This window comes from Salmo salar, chromosome ssa28, assembly GCF_905237065.1.
Source record: "Salmo salar chromosome ssa28, Ssal_v3.1, whole genome shotgun sequence".
NCBI lineage: Eukaryota > Metazoa > Chordata > Actinopteri > Salmoniformes > Salmonidae > Salmo > Salmo salar.
The window spans coordinates 12,076,318-12,087,908 of NC_059469.1; the positions used below are offsets into that span (position 1 = coordinate 12,076,318).

An 11,591-nucleotide genomic window follows, 5' to 3' on the forward strand; every position below is an offset into this window, starting at 1 on the left:
TTTGGTCCTGCCGTACATACCTACACGTACGTTACGGTCACAAGACGCAGGCCTCCTTACTGTCCTTAGAATTTCTAAGCAAACAGCTGGAGGCAGGGCTTTCTCCTATAGAGCTCCATTTTTATGGAATGGTCTGCCTACCCATGTGAGAGACGCAGACTCGGTCTCAACCTTTAAGTCTTTATTGAAGACTCATCTCTTCAGTAAGTCCTATGATTGATTGTAGTCTGGCCCAGGAGTGTGAAGGTGAACGGCAAGGCACTGGAGCAACGAACCGCCCCTGCGGTCTCTGCCTGGCCGGTTCACCTCTCTCCACTCTCTCCACTTTGTCTCTAACCCTATTACAGGGGCTGAGTCACTGGCTTACTGGTGCTCTTCCATTCCGTCCCTAGGAGGGGCGCGTCACTTGAGTGGGTTGAGTCACTGACGTGATCTTCCTGTCAGGGTTGGCACCCCCCTTGGTTTGTGCTATGGCGGAGATCTTTGTGGGCTATACTTGGCCTTGTCTCAGGATGGTAAGTTGGTGGTTGAAGATATCCCTCTAGTGGTGTGGGGGCTGTGCTTTGGCAAAGTGGGTGGGGTTATATCCTGACTGTTTGGCCCTGTCCGGGGGGATCGTTGGACGGTGTCACAGTGTCTCCCGACCCCTCCTGTCTCAGCCTCTAGCATTTATGCTGCAGTAGTTTATGTGTCGGGGGGCTAGGGTCAGTCTGTTGTATTTGGAATATTTCTCCTGTCTTATCCGGTGTCCTGTGTGAATTTTAGTATGCTCTCTCTAATTCTCTCTCTCTTTCTTTCTCTCTTTCTTTTTTTCTTTCTCTCTTTCCCTCTTTCTTTCTCTCTCTCGGAGGACCTGAGCCCTAGGACATGCCTTGGGACTACCTGGCCTAATGACTCCTTGCTGTCCCCAGTCCACCTAGCCATGCTGCTGCTCCAGTTTCAACTGTTCTGCCTGCAACTATGGAACCCTGACCTGTTCACCAGACATGCTACCTGTCCCAGACCTGCTGTTTTCAACTCTCTAGAGACATCAGGAGCGGTAGAGATACTCTGAATGATCGGCTATGAAAAGCCAACTGACATTTACTCCTGAGGTGCCGACCTGTTGCACCCTCAACAACCACTGTGATTATTATTATTTGACCCTGCTGGTCATCTATGAACATTTGAACATCTTGGCAATGTTCTGTTTTCTTGCATCTTTAATCAGGACAACAGTTTCAGCTGTGCTAACATAATTGCAAAAGGGTTTTCTAATGATCAATTAGCCTTTTAAAATGATAAACTTGGATTAACTAACACAACGTGCAATTGGAACAAAGGAGTGATGGTTGCTGATAATGGACCTCTGTACGCCTATGTAAATATTCCATAAAAAAATCTGCCATTTCCAGCTACAATAGTAATTTACAACATTAACAATGTCTACACTGTATTTCTGATCAATTTGATGTTATTTTAATGGACAAAAAATGTGCTTTTCTTTCAAAATCAAGGACATTTCTAAGTGACCCCAAACATTTGAACGGTAGTGTATACAGTTGAAGTTGGAAGTTTATATACACCTTAGCCAAATACATTTAAACTCAGTTTTTCACAATTCCTGACATTTAATTCTTGTAAAAATACCCTGTCTTAGGTCAGTTAGGATCACCACTTTATTTTAAGAATGTGAAATGTCAGAATAATAGCAAAGAGAATGATTTATTTTAGCTTTTATTTATTTCATCACATTCCCAGTGGGGCAGAAGTTTACATACACTCAATTAGTAATTGGTAGCATTGCCTTTGAATTGTTTAACTTGGGTCAAACGGACGCCTTCCACAAGCTTCCCACAATAAGTTGGGTGAATTGTGGTCCATTCCTCCTGACAGAGCTCGTGTAACTGAGTCAGGTTTGAAGGCCTCCTTGCTCGCACACGTTTTTTCAGTTCAGCCCACACATTTTCTATGGGATTGAGGTCAGGGCTTTGTGATGGCCACTCCAATACCTTGACTTTGTTGTCCTTAAGCCATTTTGACAGAACTTTGGAAGTATGCTTGGGGTCATTGTCCATTTGGAAGACCCATTTGCGACCAAACTTTAACTTCCTGACTGATGTCTTGAGATGTTGCTTCAATATATCCACATAACTTTCCTCCCTCATGATGGCATCTATTTTGTGAAGTGCACCAGTCACTCCTGCAGCAAAGCACCCCCACAACATGATGCTGCCACCCCCATGCTTCACAGTTGAGATGGTGTTCTTCGCCTTGCAAACGTTCCCCTTTTTCCTCCAAACATAATGATGGTCATTATGGCCAAACAGTTCTATTTTTGTTTCATCAGACCAGAGGACATTTCTCCAAATAGTACGATCTTTGTCCCCATGTGGAGTTGCAAACCGTAGTCTGGCTTTTTTATGGCAGTTTTGGAGCAGTGGCTTCTTCCTTGCTGAACGGACTTTCAGGTTATGTCAATATAGGACTCATTTTACTGTGGATATAGAGACTTTTGTACCGGTTTCCTCCAGCATCTTCACAAGGTCCTTTGCTGTTGTTCTAGGATTGATTTGCACTTTTCGCACCAAATCACATTCATCTCTAGGAGACAGAATGCGTCTCCTTCTTGAGCGGTATGACGGCTGCATGGTCCCATGGTGTTTATACTTGCATACTATTGTTTGTACAGATGAACGTGGTACCTTCAGGCATTTGAAAATTGCTCCCAAGGATGAACCAGACTTGTGGACTTCTTTTGATTTTCCCATGATGTCAAGCAAAGAGGCACTGAGTTTGAAGGTAGGCCTTGAAATATATCCACAGGTACACCTCCAATTGACTGAAATGATGTCAATTAGCCTATCAGAAGCTTCTAAAGCCATGCCATCATTTTCTGGAATTTTCCAAGCTGTTTAAGGGCACAGTCAACTTAGTGTATGTATACTTCTGACCCACTGGAATTGTGATACAGTGTATTATAAGTGAAATAATCTGTCTGTAAACAATTGTTGGAAAAATTACTTGTGTCATACACAAAGTAGATGTCCTAACCGACTTGCCAAAACTATAGTTTGTTAACAACAAATGTGTGGAGTGGTTGAAAAACGAGTTTTAATGACTCCAACCTAAGTGTATGTAAACTTCCGACTTCAACTGTATCTACTGGATAATTTAATTGCGTTAGGCGCTAGAACTGTAATCAGACACACACAGACAGACACACACGCATGCATGCATGCACAAACACACACTCATGCCACACACACACACACACACACACACACACACACACACACACACACACACACACACACACACACACAGACAAACCTGAAACACACACAATTTCCACAGAATGCGTGCATGTTTCTACATTACCATCTGACTTCGTCAAAATGTTGCACAGGGGAAATAAAACAGAGTGATTTTTGTTGTTCTTTGAGATAATTAACTAAACATGACGTGAGAGAGCTGAGGGTGTTGTGTAGAAGATGTCTCTGTTGGGTCCTGATGAAATCAACCCAGACAGAACCTGACGAGCACCGAGTGAGCAATCAGAGTGATGGGTGGGAGGGGGAGATGGAGGGAATTAGAGGGAGAGAAAGAGAGAGAGAGAGAGAGAGAGAGAGAGAGGATAGAGAGAGTGCTTCTAGACAGAGTGTATTGTCTTTATCAATTAAAATCCGTATAACTGCCTTACCGCCCTCCCTCTATGGAAGATGAAATAATGTCCAGGTGGATCTAAACAAACCTAAAGTTATTTCCAAGATCTAATTTACAGGAGAGCAGGTATTTTCCCCTACAGCATCATAACCAGTTCAGACTGGGAGTCTGGGACCGATACACTAGAACCCATCAGATCATGTTATCAGAACAGAGAAACATGTGGTTGAAAAAGCAGAACTATTTTCCCTTAATCATTAAAGGCCCAGTGCAGTTGAAATTAAGTTTTCCTGCGTTTTCTATAATATTGTACAACAGCTAATGAAACTAACACTGTACAAGTGTGAAAAAAATTGGATCAGTGTTGTTTCCTGATAGTTGCTGGTTGAAAATACAATCTACATCTCAATTGTTACCTAGAAAGGATTTGATATTGATATAAAAACGGCTGCATTGGGCCTTTAAATAATTTTTATATATAACCTCCTATTTTTCCTTTATCTGGCTCCTTGTCAGGGATCTGTGGATGAGGGTAGATTGGAGGTTAGAACCCTCACATTTACACGACTGGAGATGAGACATTAGCCTCCCACAGCGATTAGTGTCAGAGAGACAAAAGAAGAGGTGTGTGTGTGTGTGTGTGTGTGTGTGTGTGTGTGTGTGTGTGTGTGTGTGTGTGTGTGTGTGTGTGTAGGTTCATTATAAAGAGTATAAGAGCACTATTCGCCCACTCAACTCTACACTGATAGAAGGAGGTCTAGGAGCCACACACACACACACACACACACACACACACACACACACACACACACACACACACACACACACACACACACACACACACGTGTATGTGCATGTGTGTGTATAGCGCAAGATCTCAGCTCCCCTGATCCGCTCCCAGATACATCCTGTGGTATCAGCGCATCTCAGCTCCAACCCACTCTCTCTCTCCTCTCATTAAAACACTATTAACACTCATCATCCAAGATGGCTGCCGCAAAAACAGACCAAAATCCAGACCAGAGGAGCTGAACACAGCCCACAGGAATCCCTTTAATATGTTCTCTGGGGAGCCGATGAGTCATTTTCAGCCTCATCTCCCCGCTTTAACCCCCTGCAACCTTGTTTATTGTTGTTTACCAGACAGCCGACCTCTGACTTTCTGTATTAAGTGTTGATGTTACAAAACAAGTACATTTATTGCAAGAGGCTTGTCAGAGGGACGTGAACACATATAGAAAGAGCATTAATGAAGCCCGTTGTAAAAGGGGTCAGAACTGTAATGAACAGTCAACACAATTACAGGGTAAGTATGTACTGTAATGTATGTACGTGACCTGCTGGGTATTCCTATATGGGGTTGGTGACACGTTATAATGCATTAATACTTTTAACGTTGGAGGGTGTGTCACCAACACTATAATTAGACTGTCCTGCGTGTGGGACTCGCTGATGTGTTCATGTCCCTTCAAGTGTTGAATCAGTGAACATACACTGAGTGTACAAAACATTAGGAACACCTAACCTAATATTGAGTTGCTCCCCCATTTGCCCTCAGAACAGCCTCAATTTGTTGATGACTCTACAAGGTGTCAAAAGTGTTCCACAGGGATGCTGGCCTATGCTGACTCCAATACTTCTCACAGTTGTGTCAAGTTGTCTGAATGTCCTTTGGGTGGTGGGCTATTCTTGATAAACACGGGAAACTGTTGAGCTGAAAAACCCAGCAGCGTTGCAGTTCTTGACACACTCAAACCGGTTTGCCTGGCACCTACTACCATACCCCGTTCAAAGGCACTTAAATCTTTTGTCTTGCACATTCACCCTCTGAATGGCACATACACACAATCCATGTCTCAATTGTCTCAAGGCTTAAAAACCCTTCTTTAACCTGTCTCCTCCCCTTCATCTACACTGATTGAAGTGGATTTAAGAAATGACATCAATAAGGGATCATAACTTTCACCTGGATTCACCTGGCCAGTCTATGTCATGGAAAGAGCATGTTTTGTACACTCAGTGTACAGTTCAGTACATGAAAAACATGAACGCATAAAGGTACTTATACAGGCATCAGCATCAAGTTGGTAAGGGCGTGTATGGAGGAGCACAGGTTGAGGTACTGTTGGGCTTCAGATGAGTTAAAGGAAACATGTGAATACAGAGGAGGTAAGGTAAGAGAATATATGGAGTATATTTTTACCTGAGTGGAGGAGCTGTTGAGTTTCTACAGGCCATTCTCCAGCCTCTCCATCTTGATGGTTAAGGTGAGGAAGAGGCCGGTACAGTAGGTTAAGTTAGAATAAAGTAAGGTAAGGTCTGACCTGAGCGGAGGTGCTGTTGAGTTTCTGTAGGCCGTTCTCCAGGCGTTCCATCTTCATGGTGAGATCTCTGCTCTTATTGGCCAGCAGGCTTTGGTACAGCTTGATCTGCTCCAGGAAGGACTTGGGCGTGGTGTAGTTATAGCGCCTCTCATTGGACAGGTACTCCTTGGAGGTGTGGTTCACACTGACGTGGACGTAGGCCATGAACTTACTCACTGACTCCTTCAGCTCCGGCTGGGAGAGGTAGAGTGTTAGAGGTTTTATTGTGGATGATTACGAAAGAGAGAGAGAGAGAGAGAGAGAGAGAGAGAGAGAGAGATAGAGTGGGAATGAAAAGTGTGAGAGAGAACGAGAGAGAAAAAGAGAGAAAAAGAGAGAGAAGGAGAGATCTCACCTCAATGTTATCGACCTCTTGGAGGAACTTGAGGCTGACAGACTCCAGCGCCTCCTGTGGCCACTCATGGAACCAGTCGATGGCTGTACAGTTAACCACAGCTGGAAACTTCCTGCTACGCACCCGCAACTTACTGCCCACTGGAGAAAAGCACAGGGCCACCTACACACACAGAGAAACGCATACGCACACACACACACACACACACACACACACACACACACACACACACACACACACACACACACACACACACACACACACACACACACACACACACACACACACACACACACACACACACACACACACACACACACACACACACACACACACGTCAGCCCACTGCCCCCAGGGGAGAAACACACAGACACCTACCTAGCACAGGGATGAGGAATCCAGCTGTATGTGTTTATGTGTGTGCCTGTGTGTATGTGTGTGCACCTTTGTATGTGTGTGTGTGTGTGTGTGTGTGTGTATATTGTGTATGATCCAGCCTCTCTAAACACCGACCCATGGGACCCTACTACCCTCATTTATTCTGCTCCAAACCTCATCATAATAATAATACTGCTAACCCCTGGCCTGACGCTTTCCCTCAGACAACAGGGTATAGTGGTGGCACGATCTCATCAGGACTGTAGTCACACAGAGAGAAATGCTGGCCTACAGTTCATACCCAAACCACAGCTCTCACAGCAATATAATAAGACTAGACCTTACTAAAAATGTATCTGAAAAATGTCATGAACTTCTGAATAATATAATCTCTATGGCACAGGAGGTGGTAACAACTCAGAAGGCAAAGCTGGTTACAAAAACCTGTTTACAACCACTTCTAGACCAGTTTCATTTGAATTATTATTATTAACGTTTCTCAACTTATTATACCGAGAGAGATATGAAATTCAAAGAAACGCTCCATGTCCCTGAGCAAGACAGTTTGTCACCTTGAGCTGCCTGCGGACTCGATCGATGAAGAACTTCCAGCAGTTTTCCCGGGTGTCCATCATTCCAAGTCCTCGCACCTCGTTCCTGACGCTCCCGATGATGTTCTCCACCTCGTCATCTGGGAACAGGTCAGGAATCTCACCTGGGATAGAACATTCACATCACACCGAGACATGGTGGGTAATGTACAGTCCTGGGGGGCTACTGTGTATGCAGGTTTCTGTTCCAGACCATTACTAGCATGTCACAATTTGACTACGTGGAAATGTACATTTCTAAGCACTAGTGCCATAGATGCTACCTGTGCATCCCACATATAGGGTAACTTATTGGAACACTCACGTGTTGTTGAAGTATCTAAACCAATGGGGATCTCACCGATCATATAACATGCAGGTCTAAACCAATAGGGAGCTCACCTACAATAGAACATTCAGATCTAAACCAATAGGGAGCTCACCTACAATAGAACATTCAGATCTAAACCAATAGGGAGCTCACCTACAATAGAACATTCAGATCTAAACCAATAGGGAGCTCACCTACAATAGAACATTCAGATCTAAACCAATAGGGAGCTCACCTACAATAGAACATTCAGATCTAAACCAATAGGGAGCTCACCTACAATAGAACATTCAGATCTAAACCAATAGGGAGCTCACCTACAATAGAACATTCAGATCTAAACCAATAGGGAGCTCACCTACAATAGAACATTCAGATCTAAACCAATAGGGAGCTCACCTACAATAGAACATTCAGATCTAAACCAATAGGGAGCTCACCTACAATAGAACATTCAGATCTAAACCAATAGGGAGCTCACCTACAATAGAACATTCAGATCTAAACCAATAGGGAGCTCACCTACAATAGAACATTCAGATCTAAACCAATAGGGAGCTCACCTACAATAGAACATTCAGATCTAAACCAATAGGGAGATCACCTACAATAGAACATTCAGATGAGGTTAAATCTGCGATATTACAACAACAAAGAAGTTACTTCAAACAACGAACACTGTTTTTTTCCCCTTGTATAATTGCACATCACTTCATGCGGGATAGAAGAGCAGAATAGGTCCTGCAAATGTATTTTTACCATGCTGGACGCTTTATCAACAAAACAATAACAGAATGTCCTGGGGCGAACAGTGGCACTGTTTCCTCTATCGCAGAAGGGGTGTAAACAGGAGGTAGTGACAGGCGAGGGTCCTAGTGACTGGATGACTCACATTACTGATTTACGGTGAAGCTCTGAGCATTACTATTACAGTACTGCAACTCAGACTCACAGAGAGGAAGACAGAGAGGAGAAAAAAATCCTCTGTTTCTTTAGGTTTTTACTTCCATGTCTCCTCCTCATCCATCTGAATAATGGAATAGAATTGTAGTTTAGAACTGACTTGTTTGTTTATCCGGAGGTGGACATTTGCGTTTGGCATCACCTCCAACAGTGATGCAGTAGCAGTGTTTCAGCAGACTCACACAAAGCCATGGTAACTGGCTGTTCTTCTTTGTGAAAGAGAGTATTCTCCTCTCATTCATCTACATAGGCAGCTATTGGCAAGGACAGATACAGTATATTGAAGCTCTTTATATATGGCTCTGGCTTCCCCTGCCTTACCTAATGCCAACAGAGTGACACATAGCCTTCTTTCCCAATGTCCCAGCCAACCCCAATGCCAACCCCCTTGCCCAATGTCCCAGCCAACCCCAATGCCAACCCCCTTCCCCAATGTCCCAGCCAACCCCAATGCCAACCCCCCTCCCCAATGTCCCCGTCCCAATCGTACCCGATGCCAAAAGATCGTTGACCAGAACGAGGAACTTCTCATCTGCCACCTGGGCATCAGTCATTAGCAGCACCGTGCCAACATTCTTCACGCCAGCTTTGATGTAGAGGGACGCCAGGTCAGTCTGATGGGGGGGTGACGGGAGAGAGAGAGAGAGAGAGAGAGGTGTGGAGGGAGGAAGGGAGGGAGTGGAGAAGGGAGAGAGGGAGCATTTAGCTGGTCAGCTGCTAGACATAAGTTCCCAGAAGAACAGAATGGGGAACATTTGTAGTTTAAGTAATGGTCTCGGTCAGTGCATGCAGGTGCGTGCGTGCGAGTGTGTGTGCGTGCATGTGTGAGTGCGTGTACCTTGAGGTCAGGGATGCCGTAGCCTTTCCTGAGGGTGATTTGGAACACTTCCAGGTTGGAGATGAAGGCAGCCAATCGGGTGAGGCTCTGCTTGCCGCTGCCGCCCACGCCGACCAATAGAGCGTTACCACGTGGAGACTCCAGGATACGGTTGATACGGCAACTACGGGGGGGGAGAGGGAGGGCAATAAAGAGCAAGAGGGGAAAGGGAGGGACAAAAGCAGAGGTTTTAAGAGGCAATCGGCATTATTTACTGATGATACGGCATTAAAAGTGTTTCTCAGTTCATTTCTGTTTTATTAGTGACATGTTGGACCTATAATAAGTACATTAAAAAGCCAAATAGAGGTTTCTCCTTCCTACATGTGAGCCATAGCATCTTCAAACAGAACCAGGTTGAGGACAGCGTTGACTTCGTTATAGCTGTCCAGGACCTCCAGTAGTGTCTTGTTGAGGGAGCTCCAGGACTGGACAGCCATGTACCGGGGCTCCCCCACCCCCGAGGCGAAGTGACAGAACATGTTCATCTCCCTGGCCTGCTCCAGCGTCTCCTCCATATCCTGAGGGGAGACACATTCAGTATGCATCCCAAATGGCCCCTTATTGCCTATTTAGCGCACTACTTTTGAACCAGGGCCTGGGCTCTGGTTCAAAAGTAGTGCACTATAATGGGAACAGTGTGCCATTTTAGGACAGCGCCTCAGTTACCTACAGTGGAACGGTTAAATGGAATCACTCTGGAGTAGGCTACTCTGTGTTCACTTTTACTAGTTATGTTTAACACTTCAATTATGTATGACAGCAGGATGTTTCTAAACGTAGGCTTCTGTTTGAGGAAATGTACATTCCTACAGTGTATTCCCTAAGACTGCAGTTTATCTGAGGGAACTGTGATAACTTTCTCCTTTCTTCTGTCTCTTTCTCATTAGAGAACACTTGGAAACGACTAGCTGGCATGCCGGAACCGGTGCTTTATATTTTGGTGGTGGTGGTGGTGTGTGGTGGTGGTGGTGGTGGTGGTGTGTGGTGGTGGTGGTGGTGGTGGTGGTGGTGGTGTGTGGTGGTGGTGGTGGTGGTGGTGGTGTGTGGTGGTGTGTGGTGTGTGGTGTGTGGTGGTGTGGTAGTGGTGGTGGTGGTGTGGTGGTGTGTGGTGGTGTGGGGTGGTGTGTGGTGGTGGTGGTGTGTGGTGGGTGGTGGTGGTGGTGGTGGTGTGTGGTGGTGGTGGTGTGTGGTGGTGGTGGTGGTGGTGTGTGGTGGTGGTGGTGGTGGTGGTGGTGGTGGTGGTGGTGTGTGGTGGTGGTGGTGGTGTGTGGTGGTGGTGGTGGTGGTGTGTGGTGGTGGTGGTGGTGGTGGTGGTGGTGGTGTGTGGTGGTGGTGGTGTGTGGTGGTGGTGGTGGTGGTGGTGGTGGTGGTGGTGTGTGGTGGTGGTGGTGGTGGTGTGTGGTGGTGGTGTGTGGTGGTGGTGGTGTGTGGTGGTAGTGGTGGTGGTGGTGTGTGGTGGTGGTGGTGTGTGGTGGTGTGTGGTGGTGGTGTGTGGTGGTGGTGGTGTGTGGTGGTGGTGTGTGGTGGTGGTGGTGGTGTGTGGTGGTGGTGGTGTGTGGTGGTGGTGGTGGTGGTGGTGGTGGTGGTGTGTGGTGGTGGTGGTGGTGGTGGTGTGTGGTGGTGGTGGTGTGTGGTGGTGGTGGAGTGTGGTGGTGGTGGTGTGTGTTCCCTCGCTGCAGAAAAGTGTGTGTGTGTCTGCGTGTATTCCCCTGTGTGTGTAGGTGTCAGTTCCCTGGCTGTAAGCATGAACAGTGTGTTTGTGATAAAGTCAGGAGGGTAGGGAGTCAGGGCACAGCGGTCAGAAAACCATTAAAATGTTTTCCAATTTGCTGGGCTGGTGGCCCAGGCCCTGACAGGCAGACCCTTCTCCTGATTACTATTCTCTCCATTCCTCTCCTCTTCCCTCTCCTCGCTGCGCTGGTCACTGATGTCCGGCCTCCGACTCTGAGCAGGCTGTCTAATGATTTTCCCCCTCCACCTCTTGCTCCGTCTTCCTCTGCTGAACTTGGTAAAAGTCTCTCCTCAACAGTGTGTGTGTGTGTGTGTATGTGTGTGTGTGTGTGTGTGTGTGTGTGTGTGTGTGTGT

General features: G+C 46.1%; 1 protein-coding gene across 1 annotated transcript in view; it reads right to left on the minus strand.

The window, feature by feature from the left end:
- The window catches only part of dnah9 (dynein, axonemal, heavy chain 9), a 123,048-nt gene that overhangs the window by 55,986 nt on the left and 55,471 nt on the right, over positions 1–11,591 (minus strand). Inside the window, exons 47-52 of the mRNA XM_014179529.2 lie at positions 9,827–10,023; positions 9,464–9,626; positions 9,116–9,239; positions 7,314–7,456; positions 6,364–6,525; positions 5,970–6,203 (exon numbers count right to left, since the gene is read on the minus strand). Coding sequence (XP_014035004.2) covers positions 5,970–6,203; positions 6,364–6,525; positions 7,314–7,456; positions 9,116–9,239; positions 9,464–9,626; positions 9,827–10,023 — 1,023 coding nt within the window. The remainder of the gene's footprint in view (positions 1–5,969; positions 6,204–6,363; positions 6,526–7,313; positions 7,457–9,115; positions 9,240–9,463; positions 9,627–9,826; positions 10,024–11,591) is intronic.